Source organism: Catharus ustulatus, chromosome 16 (assembly GCF_009819885.2).
Source record: "Catharus ustulatus isolate bCatUst1 chromosome 16, bCatUst1.pri.v2, whole genome shotgun sequence".
Taxonomy (NCBI): domain Eukaryota; kingdom Metazoa; phylum Chordata; class Aves; order Passeriformes; family Turdidae; genus Catharus; species Catharus ustulatus.
In genome coordinates, this window is record NC_046236.1 from 7698052 (window position 1) to 7723263 (window position 25212).

A 25212-nucleotide genomic window follows, 5' to 3' on the forward strand; every position below is an offset into this window, starting at 1 on the left:
TGGAGGCATCCCGGGGCACCTCAGCACCACCATTCCCTGATGGAATCAAACCTGTTCCATGTGGTTATGCTGTTTTATTTCCAGCTCAGTGTAGAGACTTTTTTGTATATCTTCAAAAGCATTACTTTGAAAAAAATCAGGATTTTGTTCTAATGATTACAGATGAACTTTTGTAAGAAGTGTTTCAGTTTTAGAGAAGTTCTGCTGCATCCCCCCTTCAAGTGACAACTGTACACAAGAATAGTGGAGTCATTTTTATAGCCTTTTATTAGTGTGTAAGCACATCCATGGTGCATATAAAACTGTAACAGTTGACTTAATTTGAACAAATGATATTTTTCAGTAAGTGATTAAAAAGGCACTTCCACCTTGTGAATTGTGCATCAGGGGTGTAGTAACCAGGAGAAAACCCTATATTAATTGAATACTCAAAACAAAATGAAAGTTTAAGAAAAGATTAACTGACCAATGCCTTTTTTCCCCCTGCAACAATCTCACAAATCCTCTGTAGACTATAGTTTACTGGGATTTAAATCATTTGAGCTACTGGAACTCACTTTCTGCAAGATTCACAAAGTGAATTACTCTGTTAGAAATCCCCACCTTTTACGCTTCACGGTAAGAAAAGTTTTGGAGTACTTTTAGCGTCAGTCTATACATTGGAGACAAGGCAGTTGTGCTTTTATCTGTCAGAGGAGTGGGTGTATGTGACCTTGACACTAAGAGTAGACTTACACAGTGCTAAATATCGTCCTCCCTCCCTTCCCTTGCTGCAGTGCAATTTTTTAAGCGTGTTTATTCACTGGCTTTTGTTCCATTGAAATCTCCGTCTCTTGCATCCATTTCGTCATCACCTCCATCTGTTGCATTCTCAATTATCCTTCTGCCTCCAGATCTACGGGGTGGGGCAAAAGATGCGGGCTCATTTCCCCTCCTGCAGTAAGAGGGGAAAAAATAGAAAAAAAAATCAGGTGTTAGGTCAGTGGGAATCCTCATAAATAAGCAGGGTTTTGTAACAGGACCTGTGGGGCTGATGGTTCTAAATGCAGAAAACCCAAGAGCTGTGAGCCTCTAATTCCACTTTCTGTTCTGTAACTTGTAATAGTAATTTGTGAACAGACTGAGATTCCCAGTTGTTTGGAAATGAGGTGGGTTTCCTGTTCTTGTGCTTGTGTCCTTGTCCTCTAAACAGTCTCATCAGCCCCAAATCACCCCCACTCTTCCTTCATTTCATTGTTTTCCCCTATGGGAACTGCAACTGGAGATACTGGAAAGGAGTGGAGAGAGAGCTGCTCATACATCACAGCAGAGGAGTGTCCCTCCTGTCCCTCTGGAGGAGCAAGCAGTTTGTACAGAATTTCTGCCCACCAGTTCCTGAAGGGCAGTGAGCCCTGGGGCTGGGGCAGTGCTGTTGATTCAGCAGACATTTCTGAGCTCACAGCTCCTCTCTGCACAGAGCACCACAGGTGCTGTGACAGGTGTGACACCCAGCTTCTAAGTAACTCCAATCTCTTTCCCAACAGAGAGAGGAAACAGTCATTGCTTTGGAACCGTTGTAACCCAGGGACTGGTGCTTAGCAGTGCAAGTGTGCTACAGGAAATGCTTTTCCCACTTTATCCCCTTTTCCTCTCCCATCTCCCTCCCATCCCCATATACTTCACAGGCACATCCCAAGGCAGGGACACTTTGGTCCTCAAGGTTAATTTTTGAGGAGGTGTGAGCAAGTGAGACAGACAATGGGTTTGTCCCATGGCCTCCATTGCTGATGTGCTACAAAGCATTTCAGTTTTGTGACATGGCCTCTCACTTGCCCCTCATTAAGCAAACCTTTGTAAAGGCTTGAGACCACAGATTTAAGCAATAAAATAAATTAATGATCACTGGATATTGTGTCAAAAATACTAATTTGGTGTTAAATAGATCCGAGACTGCACTTTTGGGTACCAGCAATCATGCATAAATATTTAAAGGCTTGTCTTGTCCTTGCAAAAGACTAAGCCAGTGCCCTTTCTGAAGCAGCTACCAGAACTTTTCACTTAATCTTCCATATGAGGGAAGAGGGGAGGAACATTGGCTGGACTAACTTAGTTCAGAGGCATGAATGTGCATTTCCAAGATGGAAATATGACGTGTAGTCTGTTTTCCATAATTCTGCCCTTAAACTTCAGTGTGAGCAGGCACTTAGCTAGCTAATAAAGCTTCATGTAAGATCTGCTGATAATTAACCATGGGTGTTCTGGTGCTGCTGACATGTATTGAACACAAGGGTGTGTCATTTCTGTCCTGGTGTGTGCTTGGCAGGGTCTAACAGCAGGGTCTCTTGTTTTACATCAGCAGAGATTTGTTATTATTATTTAGCAAAAAAGTTCTAATGAAGTTAATAAATTTGTTAATTCTTGTTAATAAAGGAAGAGCTCTCCACCCCCGTGGACTTGTGCTGTCTAGACTCAGTTACTCACAAATCATTTGTGATGCAGTATTTCACTGCAGTGCTGTAAGAGAACACGGGACTGGGGGGATAACAGCAAGAGTGTCCAAAACTGCACTACAGTTTTGGCTACAAAGTGAACTCCATATCATACACTACTAACTAAACTGCAGTATGCATGAACTTACCAGTACTTTTAACTGGTATTGGTCCTGTGGGTAAAAACCTTTTGTTTATATCTGTTCCTCTTAAAGAAGTTTATGTGTTGTAATATTCATGTGGTCATTGGTATTAGTACCTTTAGAATAATGTATCTGGGACAAGCCTTCAGCACCAGTGTTTGCTTAGCACCTCTGTATTTAATCTGCCTTTGAACAAGTGCTACTGGAGTGGTGCTTGAGTAACAGTCTGACTGGAAATATGACTAAAGGGCACATGCAAGGACAAGACATCATCTTTAAATATTTGTGTATTCACAGCAAAATCCAGCATATGTAAAATAGAAAATATACAAATATTACAAGGCAATAGCTCTTTAATTTTTGCAGTGCAGGTATTATTCCTATCTCCAGAGAATGTGCTAATAAGTGTAACATAATGCTGTGCTAGGTTACAGTGTCAGCTTTAATGTCCGTGCTCTATGCTTTAACACAGTAAACAAGCAATGTAATATCTGTAAAATAGCTCTAAAAGCCTCAGTAATAACTCTTTGTAAGCAATACAGGCACAGAGTGCTCTGTAATGAAAGGCAAGACTTTCTTTTTTGTCTGTGATTGTGTGGTGTGTGATAAATCACATGCAAGTAAGGTCTTCCCAAATCTCAGGTGAATTAGATGGGCTCTTACCTTAGGTCAGCATTACAGTAGGCACCAGAAATACTGTGACATTCTAATGACATGCTGTGACACTCCATATTCATTAGTCCTTTTAATCAATTTTACTAATCAATGGTGTATTTTATTTGAAAAAAAAAACTACTCTTCGTGGCAGTGCACAAAGATGATGTGCAAAAAAAATTCATGCAAAAAAAATCAGAGCACTTGCTTAGGTACTCTGTTGGTAGAGCTTGTGAGAATGCAACGTTGGTAAGTCTATGTCAGTACATAACCTACTTGTAAGAAAGATGTATCACTGATGGACAGCTGATGGTAGCTAGATTATTGTAATATTTGTCTTTTTTGATAAAACAAATTAATGCCAAGATATCCAAGCCTTCACAGTTTGCAGAAACCTCACATAATTTTAACCAGGGCCAAAGAAAATGGAAATTTGTGCAATACAAGCTAGCTGCAAAGTTGAAGGCATGGTACCTGCTTAGTCATGCGAAGGTTCCTGTGTCCCTCTGAAACAGAGATAAAGAGTCCTGGGCAGTTAAACTATGCACATGGTCATGATCAGAGGTAGGTAATTACTTTTAATTAATTAAACAAAGTACATTACAGCCAATTACATTACATTTAGATAAAACAAAAATGAGCTGTATGGTGTTCTATGTAAAAGGGCTGGACACAGCCACTGCTTCATAAAGCAGCCAGAAGCATGTAACTACCCAAGGTAATGGAAAAGGCTGCTACACCCACAACTCTTCACTTGGAAGGGAATCCACATCCAGTAACAATGAGGATTGCTACTGGTAAATACTCTGGCAAACTACTTAGAGAACACAAGTAGCTGGGTAGCTTTTTTTTCATCTGACATACTGTTGGTATTAGAAGGCAAAATTTTATGGTCCAGTGATGCAGATAGTGCAATTTCTTAGTAACTCTTATTTCAGTAAGTTCATGTTTTCAAACCCAGTGGGTGCAGAACTCAGGGATGTAGCTGACTGATCACAGCTTTATCTTTTTCCCATGCAATTTTAACAAGAAAATGCAAAGGGATGTTTTAATCTTTTCCTTAGTCTGATGATACTGAATCCCACAGTGCTGAAGTCCAAAGAGACTTCTGAATAAGAATAAATTAATGTGCTTTGCTTTTTACTGCCTGTGATGTCCAAGACTGTTTGCAGTCGTTACATGTGAGTTGTGCATGTGTGAAAGTGTGAAAAGCACAAGCATTTCTACACTTTTGTGACTGCTTCTGTACAAATAGATACAGCCATTATATAAGGGGTGTTGTCAAAAGCAACCAAGCCTAATCCTGTTCCAATTGAAGCCAGAAGGATTTTGGTTAGAGAAGAGTAAGGCCTGTGCCATGGTATCACAGTTCAGCCCAGCTGAAATCCTGAGGCTGCTGCAGTCTGTGAAATGCCCTTCACTCCTGACTTCAGCCTTTTGTTCTGAGTGCCAAGCTAACACAAGGAGTGAGTAACTTTGCAGCATTGTCTCTGTCTGTTCTTCACCTGACAGATTTTTTTCCACTTTTGTAGTTCAGCTCTAAATTTCAGGGCTGTCAGTGAGTGGGAAGGGCTATCCCAAACAAGGGTTCTCTACCTGAGCTTGCTCTTTAGTGCTGCAACCTCACGGCCCAGGGCTTCATTGCTCTCAGTGGCTTCATCCAGCTCCCTCTGCAGCTTCCTGCGGTTTGCGTTGATGCGCTGGGACTCCTCCTCAGCCTCCTCCAGCTGCCTTTTCAGCTGCTTGAGCCGTGTGTTGCCCTTCTCAGCCTAAGGGAAATTTCAGAGTAATGCTTTAATTTAAAATGGATCTATGAGCTTTACATTCCTCTTTTTAATTTCATGCTTCGATTGAGAGTTGTACTGAAACATGACCCAAATCAAAGATGGAAACTTATAGCCTGAAAATAACTTTGCTTTGTGGGAGTTCATTTTGCTGATAGCTATTGTATTCAGACACAGCCTCATTGTTTCTTTTTTATAGTCCTACCTTTTTGGGCTTTCAGATGGATTTGCATTAGCTAATGCTAAAATTTTGATGTAAAATACGTTCAGCATCTCTATTCATGTAGTACCAAAGGTGTTGTGCACAGTCCTGTATACTGCTGTGCAGTCACACTGTTGCTTCTGGCTGATTAACAAGGACTTGTGCTTTGGCACTTGATGTAGCATGGGAGAATTATACTGTCCCATCCTTTAGTAATGGACTGTATGGCTCTCCCAGATCCAAGCATACAGTCTGCTTTCTGGAAGTGCATTTGCTTGAGACACAACATGGAATTTTCCTTTTTTAGGGCAAAACCTAAAAACTCCTTGACTAAGACCCTTGTGCCACAGTCTGTACCTGATCTTTGTACTGCTCTGCTTGCTTCCTCTCGTCCTCCACCTGCAGCAGTGCATCCTTCAGCTTCTTGTCCTTCTGGCGCAGCGTCTTGGCTGCTGCCTGCTTCTCTCTGCAATGACAGGGCAGTGTTTATTATGTGGAACTCTACTCTCCACCTGCCTTGGGCTTGTGGCTCATGCAACTGGCACCAAGGACCCCTGTGTTAAAGGTCTTACTGAACTTAACAGGTGAATTCTAAGGAGAACTTTAAGGCATGTTCTGATCAAAACAAAACCAAATGTATGACTCTGCTGTATGCTAGATGTGCTCCAGGAGATGTGTTCTGAAACACAAGGTGATTTCCTCAAGGAGTAATCCAACAAGTGGCACAATGTGTTATGGCAATTATTGTGGCAGAGTCATAGGGCAGTTACTCTAAAATGTAGGGGAGCAGATCCTTGCCTGTGGTACCAGTAGAACTTTTCAGCAAAAAACCAGATCTTAATCAGAAACTGTAGCAACTCCAGTTATTTGTTAAATGAGAAAGAGACTTTACCAAGTTTAGTGGCACTGAGAGCCTGATGACAAATCCTGCTTGCCTTTATTTTCTAGCTCATTAACTGGAACAATAAATGGACAGCTGTGCCCTCTGGGAGACCAGTACCTGGCTTCCTGTTCCAATTGCTCTTCGAGAGATGCAATTTTGGCCTCCAGAGCAGCAATTGTGGCTTTGAATTTGTTCTTCACAGCTCCCTCCATCTCCTGCAGCTTGCTCTTTAGCTCTTTGTTCTGCCTCTCCAGTTGCTGCCGAGCGTTTTCGTTCTTCTGTGCAGTTGAGCGCTCTGTTGCCAGCTCATTGTTCAGCTGCTCTGCCTGCAAGATGGGAATGGATGCTGTCACAAGTGCTGCATGCTCTCAGAAGTGCTGCATGCTTTCAGACAAATGACAGGTGGCAATTTGGGGTGGCAATCCTCCAGATATTCAGAACCACAAGTAGCTTTTGCTGGAACATGAACAGAAAGTGCTGTATGCTGGAATGAGCTGTACCTGCTGTACTGCTTTCCTCATGCGGTCACCCATTGCCTCTATGTTGCTTTGCTCCTCTTCCAGCTCTTCCTCCAGTTGGGCAATTCTTGCCTCCAGGCGCCGTTTCTCATCCTGAAGGCTTGTCCTGGAAATTTAAATTTAAAAAGTGAGTAGTTATGGCTCTCACCATATGTTATGATTGTATGATGAACTGCCAATAATTCAGAAAGAGAGCTGGATATTTCAGTGAAAGTAGTCATATGTGTGCATGTTGTCTTGTCAAGACCAGATGGCTGTTGGGAACAGAACAAAACTTCTCTTGGAAGCATTAGTAGCACATTCAGAGCCTTGTGTGTAATTTGGTGTATCCCTACCTTCCAGAGGCAGCACTGGCAAGTTCCTCTGCCATCTCTTCTTTCTCCTGGTCTGCTTGTTTGCGAGCTCTTTCTGCAGCAGCCAGATCCTAGAGAAATGGAAAAAGCATAGTAAAGAAATGAGTAAATGTTCAAATAGTTATAGTATCATTCAGAGGACTGTAAATTTTCTAAAGCTGGTTTGAGATGGGTTGTCTTGTTACAGAATAAATTCTTTTCATGTCATAAATCCTAGGAAAGTACAATGAAATACACTTTATCCAGCCTGTCAGTGGGTTTCTATTTTATTTGTTTTAGTCACAAGATGGCCATTTAATACAGGTAGGAATAATAGCACTAAGCCCTCAAGAATTTATTGCTATTGAAAACAATTTGTTTTAGATTGTACAGATCATTTCCCTTTAAGGCTGGCGAGCTGTACCTTTTTCCAAGGTGATTTTTTTCAGCTCAGTCTGTGCTCAGATGTAGATCCAACAGCTTTAGTGGAGTGCATGGAACACATGGAACTTGTTACAAGTTCAGTCCCTAAATTAGATCATTGCAGCTCTGTTTTGATTCTTAAGGCCATGTGTAATCGCCTTCATTCTGCTGTAGGTTTCCCACTTTACCTCCTGAAGCTGCATGAGTTCTGCTTCCAGACTCTTTGCTTTCTTCTCATTTTCTCTGGCTGTTGCAAATATTTCTTCTCTGGCAGCTCGTGCATCATCCAGCTCCCGTTGGTAGTCCTTCATCTGAGCCTTGTTGAAAAGAATAACAAATTTGTTACAATTTCAGTGGAACTGAATGTGAACAAAAGAGAACACATACATATTTAGATTGTCATAATGCTGCTGAAGTTATATTTTCTGCAGAGGTCTGGTAGCACATGTTGGAAAGATCTGAAATGCTGTTCCAGGGAGGGCAATCCTTCCACTTGAACACTGCATCTTATGTAATGCCTATTGTCCATATGTCCTCTGAATATTTGAGTACATGTACAGTCTTAATGTTTCTGATCAAGAAAATTTTTATTGTTTAGTTGTTAGCATGTGACAATAGTTGATGCAGAGATTTAAAATATAAACAGGAATCTGCTAATTCAGAGACAACCTGATTTGTGAACTTGAGTCTCAAGTATTAGAACCCAGATTGAAGCCCTGTAATAGATTTTTTTATTACAGTACTTTCTCTTCATGTGAATCTTGGTTTTCCTCCATGTGGGTAAGTCAGTAGCAGATGAGTGTTGGCTAGAGAATTCTGGAAGCTCTCTACCATGATGAAATTTAAGATTTTAATCACTTGCCCTGTGAATTTTTCCACTGTCATTCAAACTGAGTGTTCAAATACTGATACTTGAATGTGGCAGTCTAGTTGAATTTCTCCCTCTGATCAATCATCTTTAATGGACATCAAGTTCATGAATGTCACCTAACTTTTGTATTGTGGCTGTGTAAGACACAGCAGTAGGAAAAACTGTACTGTTGGGCTTGCATACCTGTAATTTGCGGAGTTGTTTGATGGCTTCTTCCCGGCCTTTGTTAGCAGAGTCAGCCTGGCTCTCCAGATCTTTAACATCCATCTCCAGCTTCTTTTTGGCAGCAGCTGCCAGGGCACGTTGCTTCCGCTCATCTTCCAGTTCCGTTTCATATTCATGGAGCTGATCATTAAGGAAAACAAGTTCAGTTTAGGAAAGTCCTTGGGCACTCTTAAATACTGAATATGTCTGAATAGTGTATGCAGACCCCACATCTCTGTTAACTGAGATTTCCATTTTGCCCCCAAATTAAAGGTTTTTAAAAGGACTCAGCAATTGGGGTTCTCTATTCATGGAAATATGTGTATTACAAGATGATGACTACAGGAGTTGTCCTTGCTGTCACAACACTTCTGTACAAACAAGTTTTATCCTGTTTTCATCTCCAATGCTTTTGTATGCATTTGTGTACCTTGGGAAGACAGATGTGTTAGAAGCTGTCTTTTTTCATTTGTACTGAGAGTACAGGGAAGGTGGTTCTGACTGTGTCAAAAATAACAATTCATATGTTTTATATTATATGGGCTGTAGAGTTAAATATCTACATTTGTTGTAACTGTGCACCTGCTACTGAAACAGGGACCCCCCTGCTTTTTTTCCATACAATATCCCTTTTTTCTTTTTTTTTTTTTTTTTTATCACCAAGTAAAAGGCAATATAATGTTTTTTTTTCATTATAGTTAGTAAGGTGCTTTAATAATGGCATTGGGCTGGGCCTTGCAACTGGCTGTGTTAGATATTTACAAAGGCAATAGTAGGGAATGGTACCTGTCTGAGGAGTTGTCTTTTCTTCTCCTCATTCTGTTCATCTCTGGCTTGTAAATCTCTTTCAAACTGGCCTTTCAGGGCCTGCATATTAACTTCCAACCTGAGTTTGGCATCTTCTGCAGCCTGTAGCTCATCCTCTAGCTCTTCTAATTGTGTCTTCATCTCTTCTACTTGCTGTTCAAGGGTCCGTTTAGATTTCTCCAATTCATGGACCTTTCAAACAATGAGAATTTAATAGACTTGTTATGAGAAATAAGAATAATTCTAGTTATACAGTGTAGGCCACATTTGAAACTATCAGGTGTGGACAACGAATAAACTAATTTACACTGAAAATGCTAAATTAGCTTTACTTTGTACACATGCAAAACTGTCTTAAAATAATGAGATTATCCCAATCTTTTGTTCTTAATCTAGTCAAATATCATAATTTAATGTATTTAGTGTTAGAAGTGATATAATCATATCCCTGCAATAAAAGAAGTGAGTGGCAATGCAGAAGTGGAAATTTTCTGCAGATATGTGAGTAAATACAAGGCAGGTAGCAAAGTCAAATATGACTATTAAAATAAGATTTGCAGAGTTTACAATTTCAAAGAACTGTAATAGTACATTATTTAGAAATCAATTAGAATCTTCTTCATGCTTGGAAGTTATGTTAAAAATAAACATAGCCTGCAGTTACTTTTTCAAGTCCCTTGGAAGTTTGGACACATGGAATAATCTTTGAATTTTATATGAAATATCTGATCTTGCTGAATGGATTTGTTTGCTGCAGAGAATTTCCCACACTGAAAACAATTATCTCTTTTTTTAGCAGCTATTTTAAGTTATTTTTGTGGAGATTGTTCTTAGGCCAAAACTTACATTCTTGCCAACATCATCTTTGGAGCTAACAAGATCTTCCATTTCAGCTTTCAACATTTTGTTTGTTCTCTCCAGTTCTTCTTTGGCTTCCAAAGCCTCTTCAAGTGCTCGAGCCAATGACAGAGCCTTTGTTTCCTTTTCTCTAGCTTCAGCTTCTGCTCTGTCCCTTTCATCTGCATATTTTGAGGAGATGTTCTTCTCTTCAGCTAGCATCTGTAAAAAGGTAGTGTCAGTACAGAAGGTCATTAGTGACAGGGCTTTTCTGTCGCAGCTGTCTTGTCAGTTGGTAATGACAGAGAAGAATCTCTGTTTTGATAAAGGCATATAAACACAAAATTAACCATTTTTTGTATAATTGAATTTTAGTTAATATTTTTGTCCCTTTGTCCCAGTGGACACTGTGGGTTCCAGACAGGTGATAACACAGCAGGAGAGAATCTAAAATCCATACCTGATCAAACTTCTTCTGTTTCTTCTCCAGGTTGGAGACCAGTTGACGCTGGTTGTCCAAGTCCACCACCAGGTCATCCAGCTCCTGCTGGAGTCTGTTCTTGGTTTTTTCCAGTTTGTCATAAGAAGCAGCCTTTTCCTCAAACTGTTGTGTGAGACTTTCAATTTCTTTTTGAAGTTTCTTTTTGCCTTCTTCCATGAATTCTACTGTGGTGGTAAATTCCTGTATCTTCTTCTTAGAGTCAGAGAGCTGAAATTTAAATTCAGAGGACAAATCTTTGTAGCTGTGACAACAAAACTTGGCAGGGAGTCAAAAACTTGGGCAGGAGACAGCCAAGTTGAGCTTTCCTAGTCTGACCTGTGTGAAGCTGGTGGCAGTTACCCATCACCCAGCCTTCATAGAATGAGGCAGGGCACAGACCCAGGATGCACATACAGGCCTTGTGTGCAAGACTATGTGTGGAGCTACCTTGCATTTGTGCCTGTCCTAGGGATGACACTTTAAAGGACAGGGAGACTGCTGCCTGCATTGTGGAGCACTACTGGTGCCATCTGGCTAGCAGCATGAATTCCCTGAAGGTCCATGTGCTGTGCCAGGATCATTCTACAGATCCTCTTCAACTGCTGACACAGCTCTCAGTGATGGAGCTAATGATTTAACTATGGCACTGATACCTGTATTGTCAGTGTTGAAATATGTCTCTCCAGATTTTGTTTTGCTTCTACTTCTTCATCCAACTGCTCCTGCAAGCTGTTCCTCTCATCCTCCAGCTGGCGGAGCTTGGTGGACACATTTAGCTTCTGCCGCGTTTCTTCCTGAAGCAGCTCCTACAGTCACCACATCAATTGGCAAGACAGTCATTAGTTTAGGTCTTTTTATTGTGCATTTTATGAATATTGTAGGTGAGCTGATCTTGGATGCGAGTTTACCTGTGTGTCTTGTAGCTGAGATCCCAAGGCTGCAACATCTTTGGTCAATTTGATATTTTTGCTTTCTGCTTCATTGAGCAAACTGGTGACATTTTCAACCTCCACCTGTGAGATGCCACAGAGAATAAACTCAGTTATTTTGCAAAGCTTCAAAATCTTCCTTAAACTTTAGTTTCCTTGGATTTGTCTGAAATCTTATCTAATGCCATTTTTGTCCAGTTTCCCATAGTATTTATTCCTCTGTATCACAACCTAGTCATATTCATAAAGCAATAATAGTATGTTCCTGGCAATGAATTGCAAAGGAGAATGGGGATTTTGGATGAATTTTCCTTCCTCTTCCCAAGTTTATCAGAAGTTGATACATTTGGTGATATTTTCTTATTTATCCACCAGCTTAAAATAATAAAGCAAAGCTTACTGCAGGTATGAACAAGATGTAACAATAAGCTTGATTAACATCTACCAATGAACCATTTTAAATGATCTTTAGTTATTTCTTTAACTGTAGATAAGTGAGCATTCTCCTTTCATTGTCATCTTTTCTGAGCATGTTTTTAATAGCTGTCTAATACATTTTAAAAAGCCACATACCTGTCAATCTTTCCCACCACCCAAAAATGAACAAACAGAAAGAAACTGTCAGATCTGCATCATGGTCACTGAGTCAGTGATGGCATTACAGACTGCAACATGTACAAAGGAGTGGTGAGACTACAAGCTCCCAGTTCCATGAGGTGGGGTGGTTGTAATTGATTAATTGTGTGATAATTGAGGTAGGAGTTTAAGGTGACAAAAAATGAACATTTTGGCTGCAGGGCCAAAATCCTGTAGATACACCCTCACAGAACAGTATAAACTGGGCTTCTCAGTCCCACAGTGTCACAGCAAAGCACTGAACTCCTTCCTACCTGTAATTTATGGACTTTTTCATTGAGTTCTGTCCGAACACGCTCTCCCTCAGTGTATTTGGACTGTAAATCCTGCAGCTGCACTTCCAGCTTCTTCTTCTTGTGCTCCACATCTTGTTTGGCCTGATTCAGGCTCCTGACTTCATTAGCCAGATCAGCATTGTCTTTCTCCAGTGACTGTTTGGTCTTATCCAAGTTTGCTTTAGCCTACAAGCATGTGAAGAAATGAATAAAGGTGATTTCTAAGAGGAAAATTGTGTTATCTAGAAGATAGTTTTCTAGAGGATGGATTTCTGTTTACCCGTTTAAATTGTTCCAGCTGCTCTGTGAGCTCTTCCACAGCCTGAGTGTGCTTTTGCCTCATCTCCTGGACCTGGGCTTCATGAGTTCGAGTCTCCTCCTCCAGAGCTCTCTTCAGCACTGTGACCTCCTGCTCACGCTTTGCTCTGGAAGGTGAAACACATCAGTGGAGCAGCAGGTAAGAGCATCCAGCCCTACTGCAGTGCCAGTGGGCAGGATTCTACTGAGCTTGGTGACATTCCTTTTTGGCCCTTGTGCTCCATCTCCATACCTGAGCTCCTGCTGGGTGGCTGTGGTATCCAAAGTATCCTCAAGCTCTGTCTTAAGAGCCTCCAGCTCTTCACCAAGGTCTCTCTTTTGCTTTTCTGCTTTGTTTCTTGCAGCTTTTTCAGACTCCAAGTCCTCTTGGAGATCAGAAATTACAGATTCCAATTCACGGATCTTCTTGAGTGCATTGTTCTTCTGAGTAGTTTCATCTTCAAGCCTTTTTGAAAAAAGAAAGTTTCATTGTATAAATTAAAAAAAGTAATAATGATTTCACTTTGAGGAAGTCAGTATACACTAAAGATTTATAAGTCTGTGCAAGAAAGTGCCAAAGAAAGGGAGGACGGATGCAAAAAAGATCAGACAGCTGGATGCAACATCTAGAGATGCTAATTAGTTGATTCAGTAAGTTTTGGTTGAGTGTTTTCCCTGTTAAATTTATAGAGAAAATCCTCGGAGAATCTGGAGTAGATCAAGGTCAGGCTCTTAATTAATTTTTGCCTATTGCCTATGAAGTAGATCTTTACATTCCATCGTACTTGACAGCACTGCCCTTGCTTATGGGAACAGGAGTTTTCATTGATACCTGGAGGTAATTCAATAACATGAATTATTTGTCTGTGGACAAGCAATAGTGTAATTATTTTACAAGGACATGTGGAAAATGGGGAAGCACATGGAGGGGATGAACTGAGAGATGAGATTCATGGCTGGAGCTTCTCAGTGTCTGGGAGGGGGCAAGTTATGTTCCAGCCTGGGCTTTCCACCATGTGCAGAGCCAGGAGTGAGTACCTGGCCAGAGCAGCCTGCAGCTCTTCCTCCTTCTTGGCCAGTTGTGCCTTCAGGTCAGCAATTTGTGCCTGGAGCTCTGCAATCTGCTCGTGTAGATCGTTTGCCTCCCCTTCCAGCTTCCTCTTAACTTTATCCAGTTCTTGTCTGCTCTTCTCTTCCTTCTTCAGCCGCACTGAAAAGGAGGGATTGTGGTCACCAGACTATGGTTGTGCCAGGAGTCCTTAATCTGATCTCAAGCTTTGGCCAGAAATGGTTCTGGCCTCCAGTGTGGCCGTGCATTTAACTGCAAGCCACTGTGGTTTTGCAGCAGCATGCCATGCCTTACTTCTAGCTATCCTAAAGAAGAATTTCTTTAACTTTCTCTACCATAAGCATTTTTCCCCCTCATTTTTCTCTCTACTCTTTTATATATAACAAATAACAGGTTTCTGTTGTTTGGCACCGTGGGGATTTGGTGATTATCACCAAACTGGCTTCAGCATAAAAAATTTGGAAATACCCCACAGATTTTTAAAAAGTTCTCTCCAGATTCTGTTTATATTTTTCTGTTCTGTGGCAAGGAAAAAGAAGAAATTCTACAAAACCCCCAATAAACTATTGTTCATGTTACCTTCAAGTTCAGAGATCATAGATTCATGTTTGTTCTTGAGCTTTGTAAGATTTTTGGCTTTTTCTTCTTCTTCTGCGAGATTTGTTGTTAGATCACTTATTCTTTCCTCAAGTTGTTTTCTTTCCTTAAGAAAAATAAAACACTTCTGTTAGCAAACGTGTCTGTTATTGGTGACCATACATCAACTCTTTGCCAACCAAAAATGTCCAAGAGACTGTCTTTTTATGCTGTATTTCTCAAGATTGTAGTGATACATTTCAATTTTTCAGTTACAGAGAAGCTATGGAGTGGTGTCTATGACTTCCATGTTCCCTAAGCTGCTGCTCTTAGAATCTTGTGCTCTCTCTGATGGCTGCTAAGTACAGAGCCCAGTTAACAGGAGCATTCCCTTTTAAAAAGTACTGGAAGACATTCTTACTCCCAGTTTTAATCATGAGGTTTGATTGAAATTAGTTGAAAACCAAGAGAATTATTTAGTCTGCTCTTGGACAAGAAGACATGTCTTCCACTGATTGTGTTTGACTGCTGTAAATATTTTGCTTGGAGATATTTTTACTACAGCAGCTCTCACACACAGTAGTTTTACACAATTTTGAATGAGCACTGAAAAGTTATCAGAAATGCATTTGGTACAGGCAGGACTGATGGCCTGGTGTAACTGTATATCCATGAGATTAGATAGTCAAGAGTATTTGTGTTCCAGTGGAAGAGAAGTCTTCTCTTAACTTTCACTATTTTCAGAGTAAGAAAGTGGACCCAGAATACTCACCTTACTTAGTTTGTTGTTTTGATCTTCCATTATCAGAATATCATCTTCCATTTTCTTTATCTTGCTATCTGCTGCTACTTTTTCAAGTTGCAGTTTCTGCCTAGCAGCTTCTTCTTCTTCCAGCTGTTCCTCAAGGTCCTTTAGGGGGGGAAAAAGAAACCCACAGAACATGAATTCTGTAAATAAAATACTACTTATGTAATTCTTAAGAAATGCTTAATGTTCATTACTGTATGCTGTAAACTTTGTTGTTTTTGTTAAGAACTAGACAATCTGTAATACTTGACAACATAGAAGGAAAGATTCGTTAAAATAATGTTTTAGAGAAAAGATTAGGATTGAGATGAGGAAGAAGAGAACTCTGGAGGAAAGAGCATCAATTGATTGTCCTTTCTACAGTAGCACAGCTATATATCCAACAGAGGATGGTGCAGCAAGCACTGTCCTAGGATCTGAGGTTTTCCAGTTTCTGTTGTGTCTCAGTGACATCCAAATTATTGTCTGTATTTGTCACTTATCCCTCCTTACCAGCATTTGTTGTTGCATCTTTTTCTTCTCTGCCTGCAGCTGCTGGCTGCGCTCCTCCTCCTCCTCAATTCTGGCTTCCATCTCATGCAGGATCTCTTCCAGCTCTTGTTTCTTAGCAGCTAAACGGACTCTCATCTCCTCAGCCTCAGCATACAGCTCAGTTTCTGCCTGAAGCTGCTCTGCCAGGAGGTTCTTCTCTTCAACAAGCTGCACAAATAAAATGGAGAGGAAGTTAAGGCTTGGAGTGCAAGTTGGTTGTTTTACTGGACATTTCTGAGGTACAGGCAGGCAGCTCCACCACACATTCTTGTGTGGATGTTGGGCCTTTACTGAAGTTATTGGGAGCTCGTCTGCACTGACCTTCTGCTCTGGACCATTGCTATGAAGACAATCATGAGGGCAAAGGAGAGAGACACCTTTATTGTAACAGCTTCTAGACATGATAAGAGAACTCCTAGTGTTTCCTAAAGGTTCAGAACTGTAAATCACCTGTGAGTGTTTCTGTTCCAGCTCCTTCAATTCACTCTCTGCTTTTTGTTGTCTTTCCTTAGTTTTTTGTAGTTCTTCATCCTTGGCCTGCATTTCTTCCTCCTGGCGGGTGACTTGCAGCAGTGGTTTCACCTGGAAATGGAAAGGTTTTTTTAAGAATGTTTCCTGTCAGTATTTGTGTTGCTGAGCATGGTGCTTCAAGGACTGACTGGCACTAATGGTAGAGCTGTCATTGCTCAAGATGGGACAGATACTGTCCAGCCAAGCTTTGATGGGGATATCTTTAAAGCCCCAAGCCTCAGCAGTATTGCTCTTGGTGTCTCTGTGTTAATTCCTGGGGCCTTGTGAACACCTCTACCTCTAATAGTGTCACTTTTGAAATGCCTCCAGGGCTATTTTTGTCCCTTGATAATGTACAAAAATGACACTGCATAGACAGGCAATGTGCACACAGGTGTGTGTTACTGCCTATTTCTGGTTGCAGAAGGGATTGCTATCAATCCAAGTAGGAAAAGTTTTCTGAATCCAAACTGAAGGCCATTCTTGAAACACCCTAGCTCCTTTAATGGGAAAATAGATTTAATTTGCATGGGTGCCTAGCCAAGAAGATGTTTGTGTCCCAGTTAGGAATTCCCAAGATACTTGGTTCCCCGTAGAAATGTTACTCTGGTTGTTTGGAAAATTCAGTTTTACTCAGTGTTCTAACTATCCACTCCTGTGAAATGATTTCATTTTGTGGCAATTTAAAAAGTCTTCAAACATGCAAAATCTTTTATGAATTTCTGCTTAACTTGTTTTCTTCTCAAGCTAGAACTACCTTTAATATTAATTGCATTCTAGAACTATCCAGAGTATCTCTAACCCCGAATTTTGTGAAACTATTGATGTTCTTGCCACCAGCTGCAATGGGCTTTGGAAGAAGGAGTGTTCCAGAGTGTTCAAGCCTGACAAGATGTACCTTGGTATCATATGCATTTCATTTCTTTTGGAAAACTGAGGAAGATTTACTGATAGCAGTCACTCACTTTAGTAAACAGTCTCCACCACTGCCAGTTCCTCAGCTTCAGGTAGGCAGCACAATTTCTTTGGATGACCTTCATTGCAGTCAACTGTTGCTGTCTCTTGGCAAAGGCTCTGCGATTAAAAACATAAAGCAAATTGGTTCAGGTGTTTGCAAGGTGCACACATTAAGCAAAGAAACTCTGGCATGAGAGTCTGCTGATGAGCCACATATGGTTTGGGGAGTCTGGCACAAATTCTTTTGTTGCTTGAACAGTGTGTGTGCTTTCCTAAGGAAGGGTGATAACTCTGGTTAGCTGTCTGTTTTTTTTTTTTTTTTTTTGCTGTTTGCATTCCATGGATAGGCACAGACGTATAGATCTAGTTTTGGGTGTGAACATCTTTCCAGAGTACACAGGCATTCAGATCTTGTGCTGATTATTATTCTTGAAACATATTTCTTTGGCAATTTGAAAGCCTTGACAGTTTGCAGGAAAAAAAGGGCATTCTTGTTGATAGTTTTGTGGTGCACATTAACTGAGATCATGCTAGATGATCATTGCTCCACACTGAAGCTGTGGAAGAAATTATTTTGTGTTTTATAGATGCTAGGGTGCTGCTATTTGTAGTGCATAAGACTCAGTCATGGTGTAGGATGCTCCTTTTCCTGCTGGTACAAACATATAAATGTTTAAATGATGGGTCATTGTCTCAGCTTATTGTACCAGAGGGGTGTGAGCAGCCTCACAGTGTAACTGCTTCCCTGTAATTACACTAATCAGCCTTTCCTGGGCTGGAAGGGAAACCTTCATTGGACACAAGTTCTAATGCAATATAAATAATAATGAAACATCTCAGTATCTTCACTTTGTTCTGTGGAACACTAAAGGCCCTGCAGATACTCTGCTGCAGAAAACACTCTATTTGTTAGCACATATTCTTACTTTCTTGCTAGGTAGCCTCGGGACATAGCTTGGAAGGTGATAATAACGTCTGTGATCTTCAGGTCTCTCTCTTCTTCCAGGTGAGCCAGAACACCAGTTCTGAAGAAGATTTTACTCTGTCCAATTCTGTACAAGTTGGGATCAAGCTCTAGTGCTTTGATCTGGAGGAAAACAGGGATATTTGTTAACTCCAGTGCTGAGGTTTAGGGTACTAAAAATCACTTCTCATTTCTATTTAGTCTCAACAGTTTTATGTAAGAAGTATGGGCCTGATTATCAATAGGATCAAAAATGCTTCTCTCACCATGAGTATGCAAGCCTGCTTCCCATCCATGAATCCTTTAGGAATGGCATTTGCAGCGAGAATTTCATACCTGCCAAAAGATGCTTATGTTAGGGAGGCTGAAGCACACAGGGTGGTTTTGTGCAGACAGACAGCAGTGAGAGCACTGCTAGAGGCAGGGCTGGGGGCTCGTACCGCTGGCGGAACTCCTGGAAGACGATTCTGTTGGGGAATCCCTGCCGGCAGATACGGATCCCTTCCAGGACACCATTGCAGCGCAACTGCTCCAGCACTAAATGGGCGTCAAGTTTGCCAGACTGAAGAGGGAACAGAAGGTATTTTTAGCACAAATTTACAAAAATGTTACCGTCCACATATCTGTGTTTGAAGACATCGTTCAGCTCTGCCACGTGCAGCGAGCAGCTCAACAGGAGTAATGTGCCAGGAGTCTGAAATCTGAGCATGTGAAATTTACCCTTTTTTCATGATTTGGAATGATGCAGCGGACAAAGTTGGGATTGGTGTTCCTTAGGGTGGTCATCAGTTTGGTCAGCTGCTCCTTATAGAGTTGTCCAACAGTACGGAACATGCCTTTCTTGGTTTTTGAAGCACTGGGGAGTGAGCTTTCACTCATCTTGGCCATTTGGTCCAGCCCAACTATACGATCCACTGAAATAGGAAAGAATAGAACAGTTTATACAAACTATCCTTGCCTCACATCAAGCCCATCACTGGCATTGTTACACTGCAGCTTGCTAAAGAGGACAGGTATATTTTTTATGCAATAGAAACATTGTGACAAACGTACTAGGAGCCCTTCTGGGTAAACAGTCTGCTTCTGTCAAAGATGAAAATGGGGATTTTGTTAAGTAGGGACAGAATGGAGCAATGAATATCCAGAATATATTTTATTATGTCAATGAATTAAATGGAACTCCACAGAACTTACATGAGAGGCTTCATCAAATCCAACAATAACCTCTATTAAATGAGGTCTACAATTTTACATATTCAGCAACATTTTAATAGTGTAATGAATAATTTTTATTCTGTTGCTGAATAATATTGAGGAAATTTTTTTATAGTGCTCGCAACTCTCTAATGAAGTTTTTCATTAATGATGTATTTAGAACACATTCTTATATCTTAGTTCAGTCTCTTCTATGCTTATCACATTCACACTTGTGTACTGCCAGCAAGGGATGGCTGTCAAAAAGTTCTGGTAGGATTTTCTCCCTTTAAACCTCATCACTGATTTAAAGTGGTGATTCATACCATCCTTCCAAAGGTCTGCTACAAATTTGTCTGAAGACTGGTTCAGCAGAGAAGTCACATTGTCATTTAGTGGATCCATGTTCTTTGTCAGCCAGGCAATTGCATTGTAGGTAACCTGCAGGGAACAGTGAGCACTATATCAAAATTTTGTTCTTGATAAGAAATCTGGAGTGACCAAGAACACAGGGCATTGTATTAACACAAAATCAGACAAATAATGTGCAGAGGTTTCTAGGGTTGAGAGTTGAGTATTTATTCTCACGTGTACTAATGTCTTTAAAATTCTGCTTGCTAGAAAAGAATCCAAAGTATTTGGATTTTCAATAACCTTGGTAATGGTAATTTTTGTTTTCTTGTGAGCTTAGCACAACCATGATTTTCAAATCTTATTTTATGTGTTGTGTAATTAAAGCATTAATAAGCACATTTCGTAATTAAAGCCATGTCTCATCAGTGCAGGTACCAGAATGTTTCTCTTTGATCCTTTGGGTATCAAAGAACTGAAGTTCCCTAAGTCAAAATATCTCAATCTGTCCAGTACCTTTCCTGCATAGTGCATTATACAGAACTCTGTTTTGTCCTTGAGTTGCTTGGGCTTCTGGAATTTGGGATGGTTGCCTTGTTCTGTTATTAGTTTCTCCACAAAGGACGTGTCAGTAGCCTTGGGGAACCAGCACTCTTCATCCAGCAGGGCCAGGACACCGGGAGGGTTGGTCTGCAATGGGAGCAGTGACAGATCAGAATCATCACAAGCAGAGGCACATTCAGAGCACCACCTTCTTCACCCCTGAGCTTACTGATCCTTCCAGGAAATAAAGGATCTCTTGTACTGACACATAACTGATAGCTCTGTAGTATCCCACATACAGAGAGAGAATCTTACTGGTCTTTCGATCAGCTCAATGCAAGGTTGCAGGTCAAGGCCAAAGTCGATGAAATTCCATTCAATGCCCTCTCGCTGGTATTCCTCTTGCTCCAGTATAAACATTGTGTGGTTGAAAAGCTGCTGAAGTTTCTCATTAGTGTAGTTGATGCACAGCTGCTCGAAGGAATTGATCTGTGAAGAGGAAAGAAGTGAATTCATAACATTAAACCTTCAAGAGTGAACTTAAATGACAAGATGGTATTTGCTATTTGTATTTCTTTTTGCATATTAAAATAATTAAAATTTAAGGATCTCTATGAGTTTAATCAGCTTGTGTCCCATAGTACATACCTCAAAAATCTCAAATCCAGCAATGTCAAGGATTCCCAAGAAAGAAGCTCCTTGTCTTTTTGTTTTATCAAGAGCTTTGTTCACGCGAGCCAGGATCCAACGGAAAAGACGCTCAAATTTCGCCTTGGCCAAAGCTTCTATGGCAAAGTCTGCCTGGAAGAGGTAAGAGGAGATTTTGAGTGAAAGAGGAAACTCACTTAGCTGTTAAGTTAAGAAATGAGACAGAAGACAGATTTTTCCCTTTAGACAAGATGTAAGGAGAAATAGTAAAAGGGAGAATAGCTTCAGGAGAGCTGAGCAGAGTGCATGTGGTACCTGCTCTTTGGTCTGAGCTTTCTGGACAACATCTCGTCCAACCTTGATCCTTGGAGTCAGAATAGATCTTGTGAAATCTGTCACGTTAATCCCCATCAGGTGGCACACTTTTTGTGCAGCTAGAATTAAAAAGTGAGCTTTTATTCAGACTGAATTGCCTCTGAGCTGGTCAGTAAGTGTGAATATGAGTAGCTCAGCAAGTATGCAGAATTATTTATCTTCCTTAAAAGCTCCTGTATTGTACTTGCAAGAGATTACACTTGCCATAAAAGTAACATTTGTGATCCAAGCAACAAGTTCACCATTAATCAATTTATGGATTCAATATTACTAGAAAAGGTAATGATAATTGAGCTGATTTTAACCATGGTTTATATTTTAACGCCTGAGAGCTACATAGATAATAGCAATTAAATAAAAATATTGATAAAGAGTGCTTATTCAGTCACTGTTTTATTAATTTCTTAATGTTAACTGAATTCTGAAGTGGAATATCATACCAGTATCATCTGGCATAGAAGCTTGATCAGTGTTTCTCTCCTTCTTGAAGACAATATTACCCAGTTGTAGGACAGATGAAACGACCCTCAGTATAGCTGTAACAGAAACAGATAGTATAAATGAGGAACAGAATGGCCACATTTTGAAAACTCTGTTCTCTGCAATTAAATTCTATTGCCTGTGATGGTCTGTACTTCTCTAGAAAGAGTAAGGCTTGTTTTAAAGGGCTGTGCCATAAACTGCAGGAGTTTTAAAACTGATTGAGCAAAAATCTCCACAATCTGTGCAGTGGAGAAAATGGGCCATTCTGGGAACACCAGCACCTCAAACTGAGCTATGCTGGCTCCCCAGGCAGATCCCCACATCTCAGGAATTGGTCTCCCACTCACAGTGCCAGCAGCATCTTCCCTGCTCAGTCACTCAAGAGTATTTCTGTCTTTAAAATAAAAAATATATCTGAATTACCAGCAGCTTCAAAAATGTGTGGCACTTCTGAATGTCCAGTTATTCAGGGACATGAGGATATTTAGTTGTGCAACTAAAATCTAATGTATACATATCTTTAAAGGATTACTGTCAAAATACAGAAAAGGTATTTATTAATGTTTGATTACTAAAATATACATAAATGTAATGCCACCTAATCTTGAGTAGTAAAATCTACCCAAGATACATTATGGATGAGGTTGTATAAATCTGGGGAGTTCTATTTGTTATCTCTAAATTTATCTAATCTACACAGGAGAAGAATACTGTCCTAATGGCAGTATCCTTCTATTTTAGAGCATGAAATCAGAAGGGTTCAGACAGTAAAATAATGACTCCTGTTGCTGCAGTGGAGAATGCTGCTGTCCACACCAGCACTGTGCACTGGCCTGCACCATCCAGACTGACCAAGGCTGGAGTTTTGCTCAGCATCCACGGGTCACTGATGCAGGTGAGGGATGTTCTCTTCTGCTTCTGCAGCTGCAGCAGGGCTCAGGCAATGGGAGGACGCTGCTTTTGCCACCAGGTGTCACTTGGGACATGGCAATTTGCATCCAAGGGCCTGCACACTCCCAGCAACACTGGGAGGTGAAAGCTGGGCAGGTGGATGGGTGTCTCTGTTTTCAAGACAGTTCAGTTGTTTTTCATGCTCTTTGTTTTTATTTCTCTTTTTGCTGAATTAGTGAGTACTTATGAGCTATTTCAGCTTGTTCAGCTTGTTCTTGTTTCTTTCAAAAAGAAATCAGATTATTTTGCAACTTTTTTGTGCTAGTTGTTGGAAAGTTCTGAAAATTACTTTAAATGGTCATTACTGTTGATAGAGCTGGCTTAGACTGAGTCTCTTTTTGGACATGTAGGGGGTTCCAATGAGAAATATTGCCTTTCATAAACAAAAATGAGCTTTGCAAAGTGATTATTTTGGACAGAATTAACCTCTGCATTTGCACCTCTATGTAAATGTGTATCATGAATACAGTGTTGATAAAAATTCTCACATGTCTGTTCCTCATCAGTAAAGCCCATAATTTTCATGGCTTCCAAGGTCTCCTGGAACATTTCATCATCTTGTTGAGAAGGAATAGGCACATAGCCACTGGATAGAAAGGTGTAATTGTTGAAGCCTTCCAGCAACAAGTCATCTAAAAAGAAGAAAAGCTTTATTTAAGTGCATCTACTTAATGCTCTTGGTTCATGAATTCTCCTAAGGAACAACAGGAAAACCCCCAACATTATCACCAAAGGAAGATTCTGCTTTTATCAGGAGTTCAGGGTTTTGTAAATATTTTCAATATAACTATTTAGCAAGCTTGGTGGTATTAAGGTTTCAGTTTTCATTAGTGGCTGGGGAAATCTCTGCACTTTGGGGCAATTTTGTGTCCTATGGACTCAATCTGATTTGTTCTTCCCAAAATTCTTCTCTTTAGTGCCATATGTAACCTGCTAAGAATTATGTTCCTCCCTAGGGGCATTCATAGCCCATAATAATAAGAATGGAACAAGGTAACAACGAAAGTGGGCCAAACTAACAGACTATTTAACCCTATTCTATGGCAAACAACAGATACTTAGATAAGGAACATAAAAGCCGGGGGAAATATAGAGTTACTCATTGCTTTATACATTCTTATCAAGGAGTGATTTAGGGAAATGTCATAATTGAACTATGATGTTCTAATACATCTGAAGCTGTGGCTTTCACAGTGTAAAAATGTGCTGTGGCAAAGTCATTCTCTTAATTTATTTTAAAACAATGAGTTGATATTCTTGTTGGAACCCCCAATTTCTTTTGTGTAAAGCAATTAATAACTCTTCCCAATTTATCTTCTTGATATTATTCGAGATGGGATCTGAATAGGTCTACATCTCCTGTAAATTAAAATACTCTGTAAACTGCAAACAACCTGCCTAAAACAGGTGGATATGAATTAATGCTTTCTTATAATTCACTTGAGAAAATTGTTTGCTACAGTTAAAATACATAGCTATTTCTATGGCTGTTTATTTATAGTAAGGATTGAATGACATGTAATTACAGAAATTAAGATAGATACTTAGGCAAGCCATTGCTCAGACTAGTCAAAGAGATGAGAGAATGATTAGTAGGGAACTTACTTCTCATTTGTTCAGAAGCTCCAGCAATCAGATAGTAAAAGATGTGAAACGTTCTTTCATCTTTAGCCTGACGAATTGCACGGGATTTTTCAAGCAAATCTGTTTGCAAAGTGTGTTAAAAAAATCAATAACATGATTCAGTCCTTTCTTAATTGTGCCATCAGCCTCAGAACCATCAACAGCATTTTTGGAATATTTGCCATGAACTTGTCTAACATGAATATGTGTCCAATTCTGTGACAGGAGCTCTGGTATTGGTATAAGCCTTACCACAATAAGCAGATCAATTTCCTACTTCCTATTGCAGGGTAAATGCTGTTAATCATGGCAGTAAGCACAACAGAGCTAAATTATTCTAAAATCCAAGATGTGAAACGAATAGTCACAGTATAACTCATACCACTTTGAAAATGAAGCACCAATATAATTCATTCAACATACAGTGAGGCTGCTAGAAAATAAGAGTTGTTGAGGTGAGTATTGTAGGTATAAAAGAAATAAAATCATGTTTTATTTCTGGACCATTTTTGTGACTATAAGCTAATAAAAATGAAGTTATCAATAGTGTAAGTATTTCAATACCAGTCAGTGATTCACTCTTTAAAAGCTAAAGTGCTGTAGATAAAAACTTCAGTTAAGACCAGAAATGTTAAAACTGGATTTTTTCTGAAGATCAGTTGTCAAAATAAGAGCAACCTGTTTGTTGCTTGATGCTACACTCAAGGAATAAGGTATTTTATAGCTGCATTTTTCTTTCTCATTTATTGGAGCAAGAAGCTCCTTCTGCAAAGATGAGCAGTGCAACACTGAGGAAACCACCTAAATATTAATATGTTCATTAAAACATACCAGCTCATAAACATAGCCAAGGGAAAAGGCAACATACACTTGACAAGCAAGGTC

General features: G+C 40.1%; 1 protein-coding gene across 1 annotated transcript in view; it reads right to left on the reverse strand.

The window, feature by feature from the left end:
- Nucleotides 1–248: 248 nt before the first annotated feature.
- The window catches only part of MYH11 (myosin heavy chain 11), a 55433-nt gene continuing 30469 nt past the window's right edge, over nucleotides 249–25212 (reverse strand). The window contains exons 9-42 of the mRNA XM_033073698.1: nucleotides 24310–24408; nucleotides 23193–23336; nucleotides 21711–21806; nucleotides 21211–21329; nucleotides 20896–21048; nucleotides 20563–20736; nucleotides 20221–20394; nucleotides 19680–19794; nucleotides 18880–19073; nucleotides 18600–18721; nucleotides 18426–18495; nucleotides 18122–18282; nucleotides 17204–17312; nucleotides 16179–16310; nucleotides 15690–15896; nucleotides 15162–15299; nucleotides 14393–14516; nucleotides 13783–13954; nucleotides 12998–13210; nucleotides 12728–12872; nucleotides 12427–12633; nucleotides 11516–11620; nucleotides 11261–11413; nucleotides 10587–10835; nucleotides 10136–10348; nucleotides 9269–9481; nucleotides 8462–8623; nucleotides 7596–7724; nucleotides 6988–7076; nucleotides 6635–6758; nucleotides 6252–6460; nucleotides 5609–5717; nucleotides 4862–5034; nucleotides 249–934 (exon numbers count right to left, since the gene is read on the reverse strand). Of these exons, the coding sequence (XP_032929589.1) occupies nucleotides 796–934; nucleotides 4862–5034; nucleotides 5609–5717; nucleotides 6252–6460; nucleotides 6635–6758; nucleotides 6988–7076; nucleotides 7596–7724; nucleotides 8462–8623; nucleotides 9269–9481; nucleotides 10136–10348; nucleotides 10587–10835; nucleotides 11261–11413; nucleotides 11516–11620; nucleotides 12427–12633; nucleotides 12728–12872; nucleotides 12998–13210; nucleotides 13783–13954; nucleotides 14393–14516; nucleotides 15162–15299; nucleotides 15690–15896; nucleotides 16179–16310; nucleotides 17204–17312; nucleotides 18122–18282; nucleotides 18426–18495; nucleotides 18600–18721; nucleotides 18880–19073; nucleotides 19680–19794; nucleotides 20221–20394; nucleotides 20563–20736; nucleotides 20896–21048; nucleotides 21211–21329; nucleotides 21711–21806; nucleotides 23193–23336; nucleotides 24310–24408 (5135 nt within the window). The 3' untranslated portion in view covers nucleotides 249–795. The remainder of the gene's footprint in view (nucleotides 935–4861; nucleotides 5035–5608; nucleotides 5718–6251; nucleotides 6461–6634; nucleotides 6759–6987; nucleotides 7077–7595; nucleotides 7725–8461; nucleotides 8624–9268; nucleotides 9482–10135; nucleotides 10349–10586; nucleotides 10836–11260; nucleotides 11414–11515; nucleotides 11621–12426; nucleotides 12634–12727; nucleotides 12873–12997; nucleotides 13211–13782; nucleotides 13955–14392; nucleotides 14517–15161; nucleotides 15300–15689; nucleotides 15897–16178; nucleotides 16311–17203; nucleotides 17313–18121; nucleotides 18283–18425; nucleotides 18496–18599; nucleotides 18722–18879; nucleotides 19074–19679; nucleotides 19795–20220; nucleotides 20395–20562; nucleotides 20737–20895; nucleotides 21049–21210; nucleotides 21330–21710; nucleotides 21807–23192; nucleotides 23337–24309; nucleotides 24409–25212) is intronic.